Here is a 22,988-nt window from a genome sequence, read left to right as displayed (position 1 = left end):
ACTCTTAGTTACACTGTACAAGTCAAGCCTGAGTCAAGTCAAAAGCATAAACCTCACAGCCCCAACTGGAAAGCAATAAGGAGGGGGCTGTTGAATCAAGGATTCGCCAAAGCTGCAATAGATGGTGTCAGTAGTGATGACCTTATGCTGAGGTCTCTGGGTGGGCTGAAAACACTGGAGGTTTAGTTGAGCCACATGCAGTTTCCTTCTGTGCTGCTTGAAACCAGCAGTAAATGTATCCTGCTTACCGGCACAGAGTCACTTTTCTCCCTGCACATCTCCTCCCCCTTTACCCTACTCTTTCCCTTCTACCTTGACTTCAGTTGCTTTAAGGAGAAAGATAATTACGAGGGGAGCCAAATTCTCCCTGTTCCCAAGGAGGACTGAAGGCAATACATATTTATCCAATTATCCTGGGGAAAACTCAGGAAGGGGAGGGACCACGTCCCATGGCTCTGTCGAATTCAGGTGTCCAACTCACCACCCTACCTGATTCCATGGGGAGAAGAAGCACTTGCATTCAACTGACGGAGTTTGGGTTCACAGCGGAAAGGGAGGCTTCGACGACTTCGGGGATCTATCTAAACTAAGGCTACTCTTGGCTAGAAACTCTCAAGGGGAGCTTCCTGGAGGAATAACTCACTTATGCACACCCTGTTAGGCAGCTTTCTCTACAAATGCGAGTCATCCAATTAAAAAAGTGGTATGAGATTTATGCCTGACTTAAGTCGATGTTATCAATGACACCACTTGGGCTCTGGGGGCATTCATGTCAGCCTCAAATCACTGGCCAGGTTTATTATGGATGATAGACTTGCCCTAGACTTCCTCCCTGTGGGCCAGTGCAGAGTTTGTGCAATTGCTAAAACATTTTGCTATAATTAGGTGACTGCCTAGGGTTACATGGAAAAGTCAATACAGAAACTAAAGGAGAAAGCCACCTGTTTTTCTAGGGGTTTGTTCAATTGTTTGAGTCTAGGATGAACCTTGGCAGGGTGGGTGCATGATTAAGGTCCATACTGCAGGGTGGCCACATCCTGTTGCTTTAAGTTCTGTTGATAGTAGCCTTAAATAAATCCAGTACGAGAAAAACTGAGTGGATTAGGTTCCTGCCCTACTGGTCAGATTAATCAGAGTGGCCAATGAAATAGTGTACTTATGGGAAAATTCACCAGAATCCAAGATAATACAAAAACAAGGATATTGTTGGGAGACAACTCTCCATGGATCCTGCATGCTTCTGCATGTCTTCCAAAGACACTGATAGCTTTTTATTTTGGACCATGTTTTCAAGGTTGTTTGTATAGCAAAGAGTTTTGGAAGATAGAACCTATCTTCTTTCAGAGTGGTGGGTAGGTATATTTATCAACCAAAGTATAATAAAGATAATGTCCCTTCTAGGGACAGCTCATTATAATGAGCAGCAGGTTGCTTGCAGTCCATTATAAAAGATCTGGGTTTCCTCAAGCTTAGGGTTCCTCAACTGTGATGCAAACCACTGTGAGCACAGCACACACCTAGACCACTGTGTCACCCCTGTGGGACCTGGGGGAGGGTGGGAAGGCAGGGAAAACCGATAGAAACATGGTATTATCATGCTGCTTCCTATGCCATAAGTAATCAAGTCCTTTCTCTGACTCATAAGTCTCATATCTTCTGCTAGCATCCATGAATCTGGCTAACTTACTAGCTTGTAAACAGGATAAAATCTCAGATCCCTCACCGTTCTTGACAATAACCTCATTTAAAAAATGGGTAAAATATTTGAATAGACACCTTGCCAAAGAACTTAAATGGATGGCAAAAAAAAAAAAAAACCACATGAAAAAAATGCTCAACACTATCAGTCAATAAGGAAATGCAAATTAAAATCATTATATACCCACCAACATGGCTAAGATGAAAAATGTAAAATGGCATAACCACTTTGAAAAAAGTTTAGCAGTTTCTCAAAGCATTAAACCTATATCCACCATAAAAGCCACCTATTTCACTCCTAGGTATTTACTGAGAGAAATGAAAGCATTATGTCCAAAAACTTGTACACAAATGTTTGTAATCACTTAATTTGTAATAGGCAAAACCTGGAAACAACCTAAGTGTCCATGAACAAGTGAATAAACAAATTGTGATACATACATATGATGGAATATTACTCAGCAATAAAAAGGAATTAACTATTAATACATACTATCTGAATTTCAAAATAATTATGGTAAGTGAAAGAAATTAGACAAGTATATGCCATATAATTAAATATGTATGTATGTATGTAAAATTCTAGAAAATGCAAAGTAATCTATAGTGACAGATCATGTACGGATGAAGACTGAGATAGGGAGAGAGGAATGAATTACAAAATGGCATTGAGGAATGAATTACAAAATGGCATTAAGAAACTTTGGAGAGGCCGGGTGCGGTGTAATCCTAGCACTCTGGGAAGCCGAGGCTAGTGGATTATTTGAGCTCAGGAGTTTGAGACCAGCCTGAGCAAAAGTGAGACACCGTCTCTATTTAAATGTAAAAAGCACACTTCAAATCATGGTTTGGATGTGGTAAAGTCATAACATGTAACCAAAATGTTTGTACCCCTATAATTTTGTGAAATAAAAATATATATATATAGCACAAAGCAAAATAATAATAATATAAAAAACTACCAAACTGTTTTCCAAAGTTAAATGTATACCCACTATATAACTCAGCTCTATCCCACTTCTATATGTTTACTAAGAGAAATATAAAAGTATATGTCCACTCAAAGACTTGTAAACAGCGGCATTACTGTTATACTCAAAAATCTGAAAAACCACCCAAATGTCTATCAGACAGAAAAATTTATTGTGGCATACCCATACTATGGTATACTACTTGGCAATGAAAAGGAACAAAATAACACCTACAACTACATGGACAAATCTCTAAAACACAATGCTAAGTGAAAAAAAATCAAATATGAAAGGCTACACACTGTAGAAGTCCATTTATATGACATTATAAATAAGGTAAAACTATAGTGATAAAAATCAGATCAGTGGTTGCCTAGCGCTGGGGATTAGGATCAACTGCAAAGAGTCATGTGAAAACCATCTAAGGTGATGAAAATGGTCCTATACCTTGATTGTGGGGGTGGTTACACCACTGTATACAATTATCAAAACCCAAACTCTACATTTAAAATGGGTGAATGGTATTATATGTAAATTACAGCTGAATGGGCTGGGGAGGAAAAATCTGTAAGGCAAGTACCATTTCCTAACAAATAACAGAAACCTTCTCATACACAGTTTTAAATAAACAATGATGTAATTCCAGCAAAGCAAAATGATGCTCTAGTATTTTTCCTAGTGTCATTCAAAAAGTTTATATTATATTCCAAAAATAATTCCATACTGCAAATATGAGATGAGCACCTTATGCACTTTCTGCACTTCTAAGTTATATAATAATCTTCTCAATATAGAGTTGCCTTATGCAGTCAATTTAAGCACAAGTAATTTTTATTCCTAAATCCTTTCTAAGGTCCTATAAAGCCCTTGGTTGTTGCTTGAGTGTTCATTCATCTGATGACAAATTTTTGCTCCATTAATATGAAATTAACGCTCCACATTGGAATGCTCTAATTCCAATTCCACCAATAACTTTTTGCTTTACTATCATCTCACAGTTTAATCATTTGGAAGACTATTAAATGACAAGTTCAACTTGTCTGGTATCAGTAACACAAATAACAACAATCTAATTGAAACTGTCATGACTATTGCCTGGCCACTCACTTTAAAGAGCCATCCTAATTTGAAAGACGTTAAAGTGACAAAAAACAAAAACAAACAAAAAAAAACCTTACAATGAAAAAGTATGGTTCCTTTTTGTTCTTTTCAAGGATAGAGGTAAATTGTAAACTACTTCTTAACTAGCCTTCTTATGCTTGTTTTAATTATGGGTATGACCTGGTGAACCCAGATCCCTGCCCCAAACAGGAGTAATTAAAGAACAACAAAAAGTGCTGCTACCAGGCTTTTGATTTGCAAAGTGGGATAAGCCAGCTTGTATTCAGAGATGAATGGCAAGGCAAGAGACTTTAGAGGCTGGTGAGAGAAGAAAAGGAGACAAACCTGGCAACTGGGTAGTCCAAGAGACATATTATTGAGAGGTAGCTTTTCAAACCCACCCAAATACCTATGCCTCCTAAAGATGAAAAGCACATAAACTCTACCCCAAAGAGGTTGAAGTCTACTGAGAAAATGTAAGAACAATAATAATATGATTATTGCTTTAATGGAGAATATAAAAGATAAAACAAAAATATGGAATTACATAAGTACCTAAAATCAATCTGCTTGGAGCAGTCAAGAAAGGATTCAGAGAACAGGTGGCTGGCTCTTGATGGAGACCAGAAAGATGAGTAAGATTTTGCCAATGAATAAGCAGGGAGATGGCATTCCAAGCAATGAATAAAACATATGCATATTATCATTATTATTATTATTATGTGGCAGGCACTGTTATAAGCACATTACACATACTGCCTCATTAAAAGATAAGATTTAAAATAGGATAAAAATACTTGATCTGACTCAGAACTCACTTTTCAAATAGCCCTAACCATGGGGCAATGGTAAAAACAATCAACAGAGACTGTTTTATCATCGCAGCTATTGCAGTGGCATTACCAGTTGGGACTACCAAGAAACTAAACAGAAGCTTAAAGGAAAAAAACTGGGGAAATGAGATGTTCATAAGGGGCTCTGAAAAGCTCTGACATATTCCAGGGAACCATGTGCAGGGCTATGTGCATGCCCAGGAAAGACCTTAGCAAAGCTCTCATCTGTCTGACCTTGAGGTTCTGTGCATACAAGGTGGCTAAGGCCCCAATACAGAGAGCTCTCCAACAGAGGTGTGGAGACTTACTGGTTCAAGACATTTAAGGAAACCTCTGTCCAAACATCAGCTGTCCAGTAAGCTAAGAGAGCAGTAACTTCAACGGCCACAGAGAATACAGACTTTTTAGTCCTGGAAAAGTCACTAAACAACAACAAACCATGTATGAGAGATGGAGGCTGGGAGGAAGAGAGGGCACATCTAAATACCAGTAGTTGACACATTATTTAAAATATTTGATTTTCAACAAAGAATTATAAGAAATGCAAGGCAACAGTAGAGTATAGCTCATACACAGGAAAAAAAAAGTCAACAGAAACTATCCCTGTAGAAGCTCAGACACTGTATTATAAACAGCCAATATGCAGTACTGTTGTCTTCCTGTTTTCAAAGGAACTCTTCAGAGCATACTTCAACATGCTACTTTATTTATACTGAAAAGCCAAGACGGTTGTAATTGCTGTAGGGATCTCAGTCTTATAATAAACCCTTTAAAAGGTTCTAAATAGGCCTAGGAAAACAACTGTACTCACTTGCTCTTACCTTCATCTCCCAAAGACTATAGATGTGAACTCAAATGTCTCCCAAATCTGACCTAGGCCACTGTTACAGAATTATGTTCCAGTATTCTGTTACCAAGAACTTTCTCCACAGTGAGATACCACTCACTACCATGAGCAGCAAAGGAGCCACACAGAACATTTTTTCAGCAGCTTCTCTTCCAAGATTTAACCACAAATCTGATATTGCCCCATCCGTATGTATTCCTCTTAGTCTTTTTGAAAAGAGATGGCCTAATTAATTACGTACATGTCCTCAGCACACACCTCTATGTTGCTATCCATGTTCAGGCCTCTTTGCAGGAGAGTACTGATCTGGTTGTGACTGGCATCCACCTATCCATTCACAAATGCTTCCTAAATACCTCTTACATGCCAGGTGCTAAGCATCAAAGAATATATACACACCATGCTCTTGTCAGAAAAGTTTAATCTTAAACTGTCATCAAACTAATGGTATTTATGGACTATTACAGTTCAATTATTTCTTATTCTAAATTTTATCTTTTGACTAAAACATAACAGTGAGTTGGACTAAATAATTTTGCCCCCATGTGAAAATGATTTTACCAAACTGTGCTTTGGTGTCATGCCAATGATCTACATTGACAGACAACATAAAAAACAGTAACAGGAGGTAACAATAGCTCACATTTAGAGTATTATGTGGCAGACACCATGCTAAATACTTAACATGCATTATTTAACGCTCACAAATAGTCCTATTTACAAAGTACCATGATTACCCCCATCTGACAGATAAGGACACTAAGCTGAGAGGAGAGTTAACTTCATTAAGGCCACACAGTCATAGAGATAGGCTACTAACCCAGGGAGGCTGATTGCAGAGCTCTTGTTCTCAGTCACTATATTACACTGCCATTACTCATTAAAGTGAGGATGTTAAGGTCTTTGTTCATTATATTCTTTAATGTTTTCTTATTACATTCTAGGAGAAATTTTGTGTTTTCATGCCAGGAATGGCTCTTTGGCAATTGATTTGTTCTCATCTTTTAACAATGAATAATGTTAACTAAATACTTTTTTTTTCTTTGCACCAGGTGTTTCCAAACTAGGGCTAGATTTAGCCCATCTAGCAAGTATATGGACATAAATGGCATGCATTTTGGCTATCATATTTCTAACTTGACTGATTATCTCCTTATCCCCACTTGGCCTATTTATCTTCCCAATTTCCTTACTCATTTTTACACAGTACTATGTTAATCTTTGTAAGCCAAACCCTTTGAAGAATAAGGCTCAGTACAAATCATTAACAACTTGAACCCAACAAAACAGTTTATAGGGATCCAAAAGAACTCCTTAAAGAGCTGCCCAGACTCCCTTATTTTATTAGATACTGAAGATGCTAACTTAATCTTAGCAGTTTTATACAAGAAATCAAATGCAAATGAAAGAGAAAGTAGTATCCAGAAGAATTTTTCTAGATCCTTAAATATACATTTCAAAATGGAAGTTCTGTACAGCATAACACATACTATAAATTCTTGACTAACATAGTGAACATGACTGAATATGACTAATTGCACCTCATTAAAAAAATAAGTAATTACCGGACTTCAAGGGCTTTGATAGCTTCTAGCATTTGTAGGAACTCTGCTGCTTTCCATACATCATTGGCTTCTTCTTCTCCTTGTATCATTAATTTTGCTGTATATGTGAACTCAATTAAATGACGAAAGGCCATTTTACTAACACCTGTAAAGAAGACACACATTAGCATAATTCACATTGATTCAAATCTTATTAACATTTAGTAAAGAAAGTCCAGTGCTTGGCACCTGATTAATATTTGTCATTTTTAAAAAATTATTTGCTGGAAAAATTTTCATTAACAACATAATAATACTGTAGCCAAATGCCAACACTACCTATCAAATTAAGATTTTTCCAAAAGATTTCCAGAGGCTCTTACAGAACAGTAAGATCTATCACTCAAATATGTGAATTGACTACTACATGTCAGACATCCTACATTTCTTGCAACGGATATTACAGCTGTCCCAACTCAGCTCCAAAATCTTCAATGGCTTTCCACAGCTTAGCAAATAAAATTCTGTACCCCTTTAATTTCAAAGTCCTTCACATTATTTTTCTGTTTACCTTTCCAAATTTTAAGCCACATCAAACACACATTATATATTATTTCCCTTTTGTAAAATTAAAAAAATTTTTAATTTGGCAGGTGAGCTGTTACACACTCCTTAGCAGATCTCAACTTTCATGGCCACTATCCTGCTTATATATTATTTCTCAAACAAACCCTGCACTAATAGCTCCTTACCTTTATTGACACCCTCTTTTTTGAATACATAATCATTTTATCTCTTGTTATACAAATCCTGCCATCCTTAAAGGTCCTACTCTAATGCCATGTCTTCAATGAAACCATTTTTTTTTATTGTAGTAAGAACAATTAATGACATCTATCCTCTTAAATTTTTAAGTGGGCGTTATTGACTATGGGTACAATGTTGTATAGCAGACCTCTGGAGTTTATTCATCTTGCTTGACTGAAACTTTATACTCATTGATTAATAACTTCCCATTTCTTCCTACCCAGCCCCTGGTAACCTAGTCCACTGTTTCCATTAATTTGACTATTTTAGATTCCTCAGATAAGTGGAAATATGAAGTATTTGTCTGTGACCAGCTCATTTCAATTAGCATAATGTCCTCAAGGTTCATCCATGTTGTCACACATATACGGCAGAATTTTCTTCTTTTTAAAGACTGAACAGTATTCCACTGCATACCGTATTTTCTTTAGTCATCTGTCAATGGGCATTTACGTTGTTCCCACATCTTGGCTACTACGCACAGTGCTGCAACTAACACTGGAGTGCTAAACCTTTGAGCTCCTGATTTCAGTTCTTTTGGATACATGCCCAGAAGTGAGATTGCTGAATCATATGGCACTTTCTTTTAATTTTTTTGAGGAACCTCCATACTGTTTTCCATAATGGCTGTGCCCATTCCTGTGAACAGTGCACAAGGATTCCAATTTTTCTACATCCTCACCACTTGTCTTTTTTTTGATAATACCCATCCTGACAGGTGTGAGATGATACCTCACTGTGGTTTTGATTTGCATTTCCCTGATGACTAGTGATGTTGAACATTTTTTTCATATACTTGTTGGCCATTTGTATTTCTTCTTTGGAGAAACATCTATTCAAGGTCTTAGCACATTTAATTCGGTAGTTTTGTGTTTGCTTTTATTATGAGTTGTGGGAATTTCTTATATTTTGGGGGGGACTAACCACTTATTAGATATTTGGTTTGCAAATATTTTCTCCCATTCCTTAGGTTGCCTTTTCACTCTTCTTTTGTTTGCTATAAAGCAGCTTTTCAGTTTGATGTAGTCCCCCTTGTCCATTGTTTTGTTGCCTGTGCTTTTGATGTCATATCCATGAAATCACCGCCAAGAACAATGTCACAAAGCTTCCACCACTCCAAACGTATTTTTCCAGGAGATACAGAGATTTGGGTCTTATGTTTAAGTCTCTAATTCATTTTGAGTTGATTTTTGTGTATGGTCTAAGAGTCCAATTTTATTCTTTCACATGTGAATATCCAGTTCTCCCTGCATCATTTGTTACATAGGCTATCCTTCCCCTATTATGTATTCTCGGCACTCTTGAAGATCAGTTGACCATATTATGCATGGATTTATATCTGGGCCATCTATTCTGCTCTCATTGGTTTTATATCTGTCTTTATGGCAATCTCAAACTGTTTGGATTATTGTAGCTCTGCAATACATTCTGAAGTCAGGAAGTGTGATGCCTCCAGCTCTGTTCTTTCACCAGATTGATTTGGCTATTTACAATCTCTTGTGGTTCCATATAAATTTTAGAATTGCTTTTTCTATTTTTGTAAAAAATGTCATTGGGATTTTGGCAGGGATTCTACTTAACTTATAGATTGCTTTGAATAATACAGGTTGGGTACCCCTTACCCAAAATGCTTGGGACTAGAGAATTTTAGATTTCAGAATATTTGCATTATAATTACCGGGTGAGCATCCCAAATCTGAAAATCGGAAATCCAAAATGCTCCCTCCAACAATCATTTCTTTAAGTCATGCTGGTGCTCAAATAGTTTCAAATTTTAGAGCATTTCAGATTTTCAAATTTGGGATGCTCAACCTGTATGGACATTTTAACAATATTAAGTCTTCCAATCCATGAACATGAGATGTCTTTCCACTTGTTTGTGTCTTCTTTAACTTCTTTTATTAATGAACGTTTCAGTTTGCAGTACGAAAGTCTTTCACCTCCTTAGTTAAGTTTATTCCTAGGTATTTTATTCTTTCTGGGGCTAACATAAATGAGATTGCTTTCCCAATCTTTTAGATAGTTCACTGTAAGTGTACAGAAAAAGAAACACATCTGATATTTGTTTGATTTTGTATTCTACAACTTACTGAATTCATTTATTAGTTTTAATAGTTTTCTACGTATAAAAATCATGTCATCTGCAAAGAGATTTCTTCCTTTCTGATTTGGATGCCTTTTAATTCTTTTTCTTGCCTAATTGCTCTGGCAAAAACTTCTAGTACTATAAGGAATATAAGTGGTGATAGTGGGCATTCTTGTCTTGTTCCTAATTTCAGAGGAAAAGGTTTCAGCTTTTTACTGTTGAGTATAATGTAGGCTTTTAGCAGAAGGCCTTTGTTATGTTGAGATAATTTCCTTCTATTCCTAGTTTGTTCAGAGTTCTTATTACGAAAAGGTGAATTTTGCCCAAGGCTTTTTCTTCATCAACTGAGATGATTATGTGAATTTTATCCTTTATTTTGTTAATGTGGTGTATCATATTAATTGACTTTTGTATGTTGAACTATCCTTGCATCCCAGGGATAAATCTCACTTGGTCATGGCATATGATCCTTTTAATGTGCTCTCAGATTCAGTTTGCTAGTATTTTTTTGAGGATGTTTGCATCTACATTCAGCAAGGATACTGCCCTACAGTTTTCCTTTTTTTGTGGTGTCTTTGGCTTGCTTTGGTATCAGAGCAATGCTGGCCTCATAAAATGAGTATGGAAGTATTCCTTCCCCTTCAGGTTTTTGGAAGAGTTTCCAAAGGACTGGCATTAATTCTTCTTTAAATGTATGGCCGGATTAATCAGTGAAACCATCTAGTCTCCTGGGCTTTTCTTTGTTGCAAGGTTTTTGACAACTCATTCAATCTCCATAGCAGTTATAGTTCTGGTTAGACTTTCTATTCCTTCATGATTTAATAGTAAAACATTCTTTAATACCCCCCCCCCCCCCCCCCCCCCCCCCGCTCAACACTACCTGTTCTGATAACTCTAATTCAGCAACATCTCTTGACTGTAAGCTACTTGAGGGAAATCATCTTTGATCTGTACACTCATCTCAAAGCACTTAAGAGGGCTTCCTAAAATGCAGGCACACATAACAGGAATGAATACTAAAGTCACTTTCAAAATTAAGCTTTTATGATTCTAACTTTTCTTTATAAGTTTTATGTTTAAAATTTAGTTCCAAAGTGATATTCTATTTCTTTGTACCCCTCAATGCTATGTATTATTGTTTCAGTCTGCTAATGCAAGGCTATGAGGTATTAACAGAAACAAGAGAAAACTATATTTAATATAGATTGTTAAACTAAGAAATGACTGAGTCCAAACTGCACACAATATGTACAACTATAAATCACAAAAATACTTTAATATTCTTTCCAACTACTTCATATATCTGAATGTGACCTTTAGGACAACAGTAAGCATACTGGTAGAAAATTCACTTATGTGTTCAAAGTAGCATCCTCTATTTGTGTAAAGAAAGGATGCTATTCAAGGAGCCAGAACTTTCAAGTTTCAGTCACAGTTCTTCCATGAACTATGTGATTTGGGGCAAGACAGAAACTCTGAGCCTCAGTAGACTCATTTTCAAAATGTCTGAAAATAGGCCGGGCGCGGTGGCTCACGCCTGTAATCTTAGCACTCTGGGAGGCCAAGGCGGGTGGATTGCTCAAGGTCAGGAGTTCGAGACCAGCATGACCAAGAGCGAGACCCCGTCTCTACTAAAAATAGAAAGAAATAATCTGGCCAACTAAAATATATATAGAAAAAATTAGCCGGGCATGGTGGCGCATGCCTGTAGTCCCAGCTACCAGGGAGGCTGAGGCAGTAGGATCGCTGAAGCCCAGGAGTTTGAGGTTGCTGTGAGCGAGGCTGACGCCACGGCACTCACTCTAGCCCGGGCAACAAAGCGAGACTCTGTCTCAAAAAAAAAAAAAAAAAAAAAAAGTCTGAAAATAATCTGAATATTGAGAAACAAAATATGACTGATTTACATGCTACCATAAACTAAAAATAACACGATTCACTGAAGATAATTTTATTTGGCTCTCTAAACATTTTTCTCCTTGTTGCTGTCTTTTGACCATTTTATTGTTCTTTAACACATGAGAGTGGCCTGAGGGAAAGACAATTAGATCTTGTTGTCTTTTAGGAGTTTTGAAAAAAAAGTTTAAAAGTACAACAAAAGTCTTTTTTAAAACAATGTGTACATTTTTCCCAAAGTGGAATGAGATTTTGATTTTTAATCAAACATAAACACAGAACACTTACTATATACAGGGCACTCTCTAAATACTTTACAAGTATCAACTCACTTAATCCCCATAATGACTCTATGAAGTATAGCTATCAAATGATGAAACTAGGATCAAACCCAGATGTTCTAACTCCTAAGTCTATTAATGAAGATTTTAAATAGGATGCTGACTGGATGAAGATTTTAAATTTTTCCTTCCTGCTTAGAAATGTTTGAATTTCACTCATAGGTTCATAATCTCTTATTTGTAATTATAAAGTCCCCCAAATCTTTTTTTTCCATACATTCATCTATCCACCCCTCCAGGTATTCTCCAGTGGTAGGATGGGGAAATTACTGCTTACTGCTTATTCTCCCAATTTACATCTTGATTTTTATTAACATTTTTATCAGAAAGGCTTTGCTGAACCCTTGGGGGAACTCATACATTAGGGATTTGCACTGTTTTAGCTATAGAAGTTTAATACCACTAAAAATCTCAAATATATTAGGATTACGTTATCCTTCCTCTGTTTTCCTGGACAGGTCTGAATGCCTGTTGACAATATTTGAAGAGATCTTCTATTTAGAGAAAACTCCATTTGCTATATATTATTAGCATAGAGCCTGTCAAATGCGATCTATAACTTGGAGAACTACAACATCAGCCCCTTTCAAAGTGGCTTACAGATATTTTTCTCATTTAATAACCAGCACTATTAACACTTAGGAAAACAAAATTTGGTTGCAGTTAGAAGTTATCAAAGAAAAGATACAGAAATTTCTTTTAAGGAAAGTTGAATAAACGTTTACTGTTTCTAGTGATTCATCAGTATTTTTGTCATTTATCACTAATGCTTTTTAATCTATTTATCTGGACAACAGACTTAGTGAAAGACATTACTTGACATTACTTGACATTTAACAACAAATTTCATACAGCCTCAATACATTTTATACCTAAAGAGCTATTTGCTCAGTATTTCACAGAAAGGATGAGGGTAGATCCATATGCTCATGCCTATCTCAGATCTTATCTCCTGGGGCTCCAGAACCTTGCTGATCATTTCAACTTAGCCATTTCACAAAGACCTAAAACTCAGTAAATCAATAATAGCACTAATCATCTTCAATCTGCCCTTACTCTTGTATTCTCCATCTCACAAAATGTATACATTATTTCTTCCTCTCCCTCATCACCATAGTAAATGACAAATCTTTTTTTATTCTGGCTCTGTATTATTCTCAGATAGTATCCATATTGCCTCTATTTCCCCAAATCTCTTAAAGCCAGAAGTTTTTCCACAAATTTGACAGCAAAATTTGATCTGAACGGTATGAGGCCATGTATAGTCTTTACCCAACTTAGAATATTAACATGCTATGCTGCTGAAATATTAATATTTGGTTACAGGATGTTACCCTAAACCTCACTAGGAGTATTACATAACATATGTACTGCATTACCTTTAGAGAAATACATCTAGCCTCCAAGGATTTGAATTAAGAATTGTGGACTTAGTTCCTAGTCTTGATTGACTGATCACCTGTAAACTTAATGTATTGGTCCCTGATCTTTGAAATCAAAACTGCAAAGATTTTTTATGAGCAGTCCAACACTGTCCTAAGAAAAACCCAGTAACCTAATGAGCTAATATGAGCCAAGCTGGTAACACCTGCCCAGATAAATGAAGTGGTAGCAAATGTATAGTTGTGAAAATATTTTATTCTCTATCACTGTGGTCCTCAACCCCTGGGTCATGGCCCAGTACTGGTCCGTAGCCTGTTAGGAAATGGGCCACATATCACCTCCTGAGCTCTGCATCACCTCCCTCCAACCCATGACACCCCACCCTGAACCCTCAGTCTGTGGAAAAATAGTCTTCCATGAAACCAGTCCCTAGTGCCAAAAAGGTTGGCTATCACTGCTCTATCAGGATTAGTTTGGTAATGTACAAATCTCAGAAGTAAGGGATTTTCTCATCAATTTCTTACACCTTTCATATTATTAGAAATGTGCAGGAGAATACAATTTCTCTAAAAGAGTATCTAAGGAAAATGTTAAAATAAACACAACCTGAGTCTTCTCCCTGACAGGAATCTGTAGAGAAAGCAAAAAGGGGCAGCATTCTGGCCTTTCTCTAGTCTTAGGGATTTTCTCTAACTGGTGGAAAACTACTCAAAAACATGCATGAACAAGGATGTTCTGTCCTCAACAGAGGGGCTAAAATTTCTAGACATGATGGCAGAGTTGCTATTATAGAGAAACTAGGTGCTTATAGATCTGATTTCAGAGGAAGTAGAAAAACAATGAATTAAGGAAACTGGAGGCTCAAGTTAGAAGGCTGTATGTTCTGAACAAGGGAATGAATGTTTGAAGATTTTATGTGGTGTGACTCCAAGTCACAAAGCTGAGCTGGGATGCAACTGGCTTCCAGAGCAACAATTCTGATTTGAAGCCAAAGGTGAAACTGTGGTTGTAATCAAAGGTAATTTACTTCACCAGGGACCCAGGGAGAGCTAGCTCAACTTGCACCTAATGAGTTTATACTCACAGAGCACATTATGATCTAAGTTTCTTTTACATACACAGCATCTGCTTTTACACAATCCTATAAGGCAGTCATCCTCAACACTGCACATTGTAATCATCCCAGGGCGGTGCTGCTCAAACTTTACTGTGCATAGGAATCATTTAGGAATCTTGTTCTGAATCAGTAGGTCTGGAGTGGATCCTGAGTCTACATTTCCAATAAGCTTCCAGGTGATACCTATGCATTACTGGTCCTCAAATCACACCTGGAGTAGAAGAACCTCGAGAAATTTTAAAGACAGATGCCTGATCCCACACCTGAAATATTAATTATCTGGAGATACAGCCTGGGCACTGGTAGTTTTAAAAGCTCCCCTGGTGTTTCTAATGTGCAGCTAATGTGCAGCATCTAAGTCATCATTCATATTTTACAGATGGGGTTCTGGTTCTAGCTAAGAGGGAAAAAAAACTTCACCGTATCTTGTCCATTGATTACAACTAAAAATAGTGAAGAGAATACATAAAGCAAATATACAAGGACTCCGAAAAGTAAATAAAAGGAAGCAGATTGGGATGAGAAATCAAGACTTGAACAGCAGTAAACTTCCTAGTTTTTATTTTTCCTCCTATATATTCTGGCTTAGACTTGAGGGTAGCCCAAATCCCATAACTAAGCAGTCTGTGGAGACAGCAAAAAGTTACAAGAGAAATACTTTCTGGCTAGAGAATCAGGAAAGGGAATGAAAGGATGGGGGGGGGGCATGCCTGGTAATTTTTCCTCTCTCAGCTCCACCTCAAGGCAAGCCCCAGTTCTGAAGCTGCACACCTGGGACTGGTGGTCGTCACCTAAACTCCCTAGAGAAAGTTCTTCTGACAAAATAACTGGTAAAGAGACAATGATCTGAATACGGTGAGAATTCATGTTTTTTTTCTCTAGCTCTTCTCTTACCACTTTGTCCAGAAAATGCATCTCTCTGCAGAAGTGTACAAAAGCACAGAGAGGCTAAGAGTTTCTAGCCAGGGAACCATGAAAAAAGAGCTCCTGGGAGTCTGAGTACAAAGGAAATCATAGGGAGGAGGAAGCTGGAGAAAGGTCCTCTAAATCTGTGAATGTGATCTAGAGTTCACCACTGAGCTGTACATGAACTGACCCAAGGCGGCATAGCAAAGGCAAAACTGCTTGATGGCATGGACTACCACTCAGATCCCAAGGCGGTACACCTGGGACCAGGATAGCGCTACAGAGGTTTTAAAAACTAAATCTGGATTGGAAACACAGTCTACAGAGGGCAGTATGAACCTAACCGGGTTGATTAACTGCTAAACAAATAAAACCAAAATCAAATCAAAACAAAGGCATTCTCCAGAGAATTTTAATAGCACCCAGTCTCATAACATTCAAAATGTCCAAAACATAATAGAAAATTATTTGACATATTTTACAGATGAAAAATATGGAAACCAAGATGTCTAAGGTCACACAACTTACAAAGAATAAAGCCAGGAATAAAACTCAGGTTTTCTAATTACATGCCCAGGGCTTCTTCTACAGCCAAGTGACCTTGCTAGATTACCGTAATCCCGAAGTTAAGGGCTTAAGAAGACTGAGCCAATTCTTTTAAACCAAATAACAAAAACAAAAAGTGTGCTTTTCCATAGTACTTTCTTTTCTGGCTGTAGTAAAAATACCGAAGGCCGGGCGCGGTGGCTCACGCCTCTAATCCTAGCACTCTGGGAGGCCGAGGCAGGTGGATTGCTCGAGGTCAGGAGTTCGAGACCAGCCTCAGCAAGAGCAAGATCCTGTCTCTACTAAAAATAGAAAGAAATTATCTGGCCAACTAAAATATATATATATATAGAAAAAATTAGCAGGGCATGGTGGCGCATGCCTGTAGTCCCAGCTACTCGGGAGGCTGAGGCAGTAGGATCGCTTAAGCCCAGGAGTCTGAGGTTGCTGTGAGCTAGGCTGACGCCACGGCACTCACTCTAGCCCGGGCAACACAGTGAAACTGTCTTAAAAAAAAAAAAAAAAAAACTGAAGACTTGTGTGTGCTATACTATAGTATATAGCAAGTCAGAGGTACTGAGAGGTTAAAGACAATCTCAAGGTGATTAGTCTTCAGAAGACCCTACTTTTGCAGGTAGTTAGTACTGCCTATTCCACTAGCAACAAATATTACAGCTTGCACTGATTTTTTAAGATTCTGTCAGAAGTGAACTCCTCTTTGAAATTTTTCCTAAACCGCTCATTCTCCATTCTCAGCAATACCATTCCACAGTAATAGTCTTTGTAACACTTTTTGCACTTCCTTATCTATTGCTCACCCACTATTAACATTTTATTCATCAATTCTCAATCTCTTGGGTCTAGCACAGTATATAACGTATAATAGGTATTCAATATGATAAGTAGCCCCTATTTATTAAGCTTTGACAATACACTGAACACTATGTCCGTATTCTGCATATGCTATTTCAATTAATCATCATATACCTATTAACCCACTTTTCAGATGAGACAAGTGTGTGATCAAGGTAAAGTAATCTGACTAGTGTTACATTTAGTAAGCCTCAGGTGAGTTAATTGATGGAGCCTGGCCTTGTTGTAGAAACCAATACCATCTAGGCAGTTAGAGTCTCACTTTAGTAAGCTTTGTGGACTTCCAATATGCCTATGCTCTGTCCATCATATATAATCGAAAATCAGCCAGCTGCACATACATCAGCTGAAATGCTAAAGTAGAATGTACCAAAATTATGTTTTCTTTACTCCCCTAGGCATCAAAGGGAAAAATAGTGTTTCTAGGCAACCCATTCATAATAAAAAATATGTACACAGTGAAAGAGATATAAAACCAAAACTCAAGAACCCTGACAGAAGCTAAAATTTTGTTTTTATGTAGACAAATGCATTTATTTCCCAGTGTTTTGGATTTTGGTGATGGTGGTGGTAGGGCACTACTGTAAAAGATAAAAGCATGGTAATTAATAGCACAAACTGAATCTCTTGCTAGTTGGCCAACCCCTGGCAAGTAACTTTTTGGAACCTCTTCCCCCATATGTAAATCAGAAATAACATCACTTACTTTCCTTTTCTTTTTAAAAGACAGGATTTCACTAAATTACCCAGGCTGGCTTCGAACTCATAGGCTCAAACAATTCTCCTGCTCAGCCTCCTGATTAGCTGGGACTACAGGCACATGCCACTGTGCCCAGCATCAAAAGATTGCCATGAGCCTCAAATAATGCATGTAAACTACACAGCACAATGTCTGGCACTTGGTGGGCTATTATTAGAAAAAAGTCAAGCAAATACAAAAACAAAAACCACTTTTTGTTTCAAGGTAATACCTAGTGAATGTTCTTTCCATCCCAGACATTTTATAGCCACTAGAATTTCCTCTGAATTCTACTTTAGTTCATCTTTGCTAACCTTTTCCCTATTATGGCAGCCCACTTTACATTGTGCATGTAATCTGTACCTGTGCTAGTACATCACTACTTCTGCTAGTATAAAGGCCTCTAGTAGGACCTGTAGCACCCCCACCAGTCTGAAATAAGCCCACTGAACAAAGACGGTAATTCAATACACGTTTTTAAAAAACAGTGACCACTGGTTTCAGCAACGGAAGACTCCTTTAGAGAGCAACATCTACCATCAAAGAGTTTTTCCCGGCAGATCATTCTAACAAGCACTTTACTGCAAGTAAGAATTCTCAGGTGTCAAAAGAACAATTTATCTAGTTACCTAATAGGAACTGCTGATGACTGCTTCCCATGGTGTCTTGATAAATTAACTAAAACTTCAACAATTATCTTTGCTAAGTATTGTATTTAAAAACAATATTTACCTTCTATCTCCACCAAAGGTTCCTGAGTAAACTCCTGAAAGAATTTGTAGAAGAACTTACTGCAAGCAGCCAAAACAGCCTTGTGGGCCTTAAAATGGTGTCCTAGTTTAAAAAAAAAAAACAAAAAAAAAACAAAAAAAATCATACACACAAAAATCAAATGTAAGACTATAAAACAGATTAAAAAATTATATAAAGTAAAACATCTTTCTTCATAACTATAAATTACTGAACTAAAGTCAAAATAGTCTTGACAGTTATCTTGGCAAATTTTAATCTCAATTAGACATGATGCCAAATCTTTACTTAAAACACCTTAAGTCTGTTTTATAAAAGCCAGGTTACAACAGTAGGTAAAAGAAGCCTCTTTTATCACTTTCCATTACCTTCAATTAAGGAGTGAGAGCCATATCCTACTCAGTTGAAACTGCTAAATAAAGACAATCTAAAAGGTCATAAATCATTTGGAAAGAGAAGAAAAAGCTACAGAATAAGCACAAAGCTGGATGTGTCTGCTATGGAAATCATTTTAATATGCCTAAAATCTGGAAGCTCAATCTATGGTAAGCCTATAATTTAAAAAAGCTTGCCCTGAGAAGCCTATTTTCACTAATTAGAAAACATACCCAGGCTGGGTTTGCTTCCACTATAATGGCATCTGGTAAGACAAGTAAAGTCCCCATTTTATTTTGGGGATCCTCGAAGGGGTTATGAGTGCTGCAAAGGAATCTCTCACATTTTCCCTCCTAAACCATTTGGGAACTAGCAAGGAATCAACACTTCCCAAATAACTCCCGTGAGGGACTCCTCAGAGCAGCTTACCAACAGAAGGCTATTAACCAAACATTTTGAAACATCCTCCCTATCCCCAACACCATCATCCTGCACTCAAGTGTGCATTGAGAAAACTTTAACAGGCTGCAAAAAGTTAAAATGCGATGAACACCAGACTACGTTGAAAGCGTGACTGGCCAACCAGCCTTTTGCAGCATGGTCTCTGTGAGCGGACACTGACAAGTGCCCTCCGGTCCCGATGCAAACGCTCTGCAGACTGTTGGTAGGGAGACCACAGAGGGTGGGTAAAAAAACAAAAAGGCGGGTGGCGGAAGGGGAGAGAACTGAAGCCACAAATTTGCTCCTCTGTCCACTGCCCTACCCACCGTCGACAATCAGGGTGATGTCAGTAAACCGGTCCTGCTCTCGCTGCTCATTCAATCGGTCTAGGATCATTTTATGATGTTCAGGGAACTCCTGAAGGCATTCCATCGTCTCTTCGGCCTCCATGGCCGTCGGGTTGCTCTACAAAAGAGGAGCATGATAATGTACACCCATGAGCTCGGGCTGAGGAACAAAACCTCTAAAGCACAAAACAACAAAAAACCAAAACCCCAGCAACGTGAAAAGAAGGGGGGAGGGTGAGGCAAGAGGAGAGGAAGGCGAGGGAAGAAAGAAAGGCGAGCCGAGCGGCCGCCGCGCGTTGGGGGCCGGAGCCGCGGCCGCGGGACTCCGAGCCTGACCTAATTGGAGTCGGGAGACGCGAGCTGGAGCGGGGTGGGCACAGCGACGGAGGCTCCGGGCGCCGGGGCGCGCGAGTCCGGCAAGGGAGGGGACCCGATAGCCGCGGCGGCTCTCTAACGGCCCGCCAAGCCCTTCCGCCCGGCCCGGGCTCCCGCCGCCCCCGGGCCCGGTCCGGCCCGCGGCCCACAACGACTCCCGGATCGCCTCTCCCTCCCCCGCCCTCCCTCTTCTCCCCCTCCCCGACCAGGCCGGCACTCACTCTGGGAAGGAGGAGCAGCCCGGGCCTGCGCGTCACTTACGTCGACGTACTGCGTCACCACGTCGGGCTCCGGCTGACGCGAACGCCTTCCGAGCGCCGACCAGGAGAAGACGGTCCACGCCCCCACCCGCCCAGCTCAGGGCATGGGCGGAGCCGACCAGGGGATTTGGCCTTGGTTGAGCGCAAGGCCGCGCGCGCTGAGGGAAAAGCGGGATGGGGGGGGGGGCTCTAGAGACGCTGGTTTTGCCAGGAACTGGGAACCTAAATCGTGGCCTTTCCACCTCCCACCTGCGTTTGACTTCAGGTGCGGGCGCTTCCGACTCCGAGCTCAGAACCGTGCTGGTGCTCTGCCGCTCCTCCTGCCACGCCACGCCCCGCCCACTTTGCTTCCTAGACCTGGGTCAGCCCTCCTTCCTCTCCGTCCGTCTAGTCCTCTCCTTCCCTGGGCGCGATTCGCCCCATGCCTTTCTCTACCCCTGAGCCGCGGCTCGCCCTCCATGTTCCCCGCGAGAGCAGAGCGCTCCCTCCGCTCGGGTCCAGCCGGCGCACGAGCGCTGGCTCGGACACCCCTGCGGCCGCCGCGGGCACGAGCACGTTCGGGCCGCCTGGGATCTTTCTCCCCACAGCCTGCCCTCACCGCAGCCGGCCCGCAGCACGTGTTCGCTGTACCCGGGACCTGCGTCTGCTCGGAATTGTTTACACAGGATGCCCTTACTACTCCCCCCCTTCTTTAAAGAGGCCAGTGACCCATACTCAGCTGCACGTGACTGGTTTTCATCCAGAGAAAGGCTTTTTGAGGATAATTCAGTAGTCATGATTTATTCTTTCAAAGAGCATGAGAGTGGGAATTTAGAAAAGCCATATGCAAGGATGAATGTAATCGTTTCAACAGACATGTATTGAGAGTCAACGCTGTGCTAGGCATACTGTTCAGGGGACTGGGGAATCTATAGATGAACAAGGTACTTATGGTTTCTGCCTTCCGAATCTTAGCGTGGTAGAGTAGATAGGTATTTTTAACAGTAATTGCCCAGATGCTGACTGCTGAATGTTATGACATGTGAAGAACAAAGTAATCTGGGGGTCAAGGAAAGCCAGTGACCTATAAGAAGGGGTATGAAGTCAGTGTTCTTAATTAAGGGGACGGCACATGCAGAGGTGCCAAGGTTATAGCATTCCAGGAACTGAAAGAATGTTGCTGGGATAGACCCACGGGCTTGTGAACAGTGTTAGAGATGTTAGATTTTCTTATAATTGCAAGGGGAAGAAGCCTTGAAGGTCTAGCAGGGTGGTGATATCATAAGACAGTGGTCCCAACCTTTTTGGCACCAGGGACCAGTTTCATGGAAGACAATTTTTCCAGGGGGGGAGAGGGATGGTTTTGGGATGATTCAAGCACGTTACGTTTATTACATTTGCAGCTGCTCCCCAGCGCTAGCATCAACGCCTGAGTTCCACCTCAGATCACCAGGCATTAAATTATCACAAGGAGCGAGCAACCTAGATCCCTCGCACGCACAATTTACTGTAGGGTTCGCGTTCCTATGAGAATCTAACGCTGTCGCCCATCCAGGAGGCGGAGCTCAGGTAGTGATGCCAGAGATGGGGAGCAGTTGTAAATACACATGAAGCTTTGCTTGCTCACCTGCCACTCACCTCCTGCTGTTCAACCTGGTTCCTAACAGGCCACAGCCTGGTACTGGTACACAGACTTGGGGTTGGGGACTGCAGTGGTAACATTTACTTTTTAAAGAGATAATTCTAGGCCAGGCACTGTGGCTCAGGCCTGTAATCCCCAGCACTTTGGGAGTCCAAGTGAGAGGATCACTTGAGCCCTGAGGTTCCAGGTTACAGTGAGCTATGATCGCACCACTGCATTCCAGCCTTATTGACAGAGCGAGACTCTGTCTCTATAAATAAATAGATAGATAGATAGAATCTGCAGGGGTAATAGACTAGCAGCTTGTAGACTGGTAAAATATTGTCATCATTGTCATCATTATTCACAGTAGTTTTTAAGATGAAATTGCATGTAAAAATAGACTTTTTGGAAATTCTATAGAGCCTTGTTCCTGTACAACAATTGGATTGAACCAAATGGAGAACACCTCTCTATATGGGATTTGAGCTGTCCAATTCACCACAGTCCCTACCACTTTCTAATGTCTTAAACTAAACTCACATCATTTATTTTTACTTGCCTAGTCCCTAAGGCTTTGGATTTGGAACTCCTGGTCTCTAGGATCAGGATGGAGGAGGGTGTAGGACTTTTATGCCTTTATCAATGCTTATGAACTGAGTAAAAGAAGAAGAACCTAAAAGGACTGAGTAGAGCAGCTGGAGAAGGATGGAAAACCAGAAGAGTGTGACATCAAGAAGCCCATGAGAAGAGAGTGTTTCAAAAGAGATGATGTGGGCAGCAGTGCCAGATGCTGTCACGTAATCAAGCTAAATAAAGACTGGGGGCCAGGTGTGGTGGCTCATGCCTGTAATCCTAGCACTCTGGGAGGCTGAGGCGGGTGGATCGCTCGAGGTCAGGAGTTCAAGACCAGCCTGAGCAAGAGCAAGACCCTGTCTCTACTAAAAATAGAAACAAATTAGCTGGCCAACTAAAATATATATAGAAAAAATTAGCCGGGCATGGTGGCGCATGCCTGTAGTCCCAGCTACTCGGGAGGCTGAGGCAGTAGGATCGCTTGAGCCCAGGAGTTTGAGGTTGCTGTGAGCTAGGCTGACGCCACGGCACTCACTCTAGCCAGGGCAACAAAGTGACACTCTGTCTCAAAAAAAAAAA

At 39.9% G+C, this 22,988-nt stretch overlaps 1 protein-coding gene across 4 annotated transcripts in view; it reads right to left on the bottom strand.

Moving 5' to 3' along the window:
- ZNF131 (zinc finger protein 131) overlaps nucleotides 1–20,501 on the bottom strand; it is a 35,834-nt gene extending 15,333 nt beyond the window's left edge. For 2 of the 4 annotated variants that reach the window (XM_045565910.1, XM_045565912.1), the window contains exons 1-4: nucleotides 19,935–20,195; nucleotides 19,578–19,716; nucleotides 18,418–18,519; nucleotides 7,016–7,160 (exon numbers count right to left, since the gene is read on the bottom strand). In XM_045565910.1, the coding sequence (XP_045421866.1) occupies nucleotides 7,016–7,160; nucleotides 18,418–18,519; nucleotides 19,578–19,701 (371 nt within the window). In that variant the 5' untranslated portion in view covers nucleotides 19,702–19,716; nucleotides 19,935–20,195. Of the gene's footprint in view, nucleotides 1–7,015; nucleotides 7,161–18,417; nucleotides 18,520–19,577; nucleotides 20,196–20,482 lie in introns of those variants that run through there. The other 2 variants (XM_045565911.1, XM_045565909.1) reach the window with 2 other exon arrangements.
- Nucleotides 20,502–22,988: the final 2,487 nt, after the last annotated feature.

This window comes from Lemur catta, chromosome 12, assembly GCF_020740605.2.
Source record: "Lemur catta isolate mLemCat1 chromosome 12, mLemCat1.pri, whole genome shotgun sequence".
NCBI classification, from domain to species: domain Eukaryota; kingdom Metazoa; phylum Chordata; class Mammalia; order Primates; family Lemuridae; genus Lemur; species Lemur catta.
Note: the sequence above shows the minus strand (reverse complement) of the source record. Positions and strands in the feature narration are given on the sequence as shown.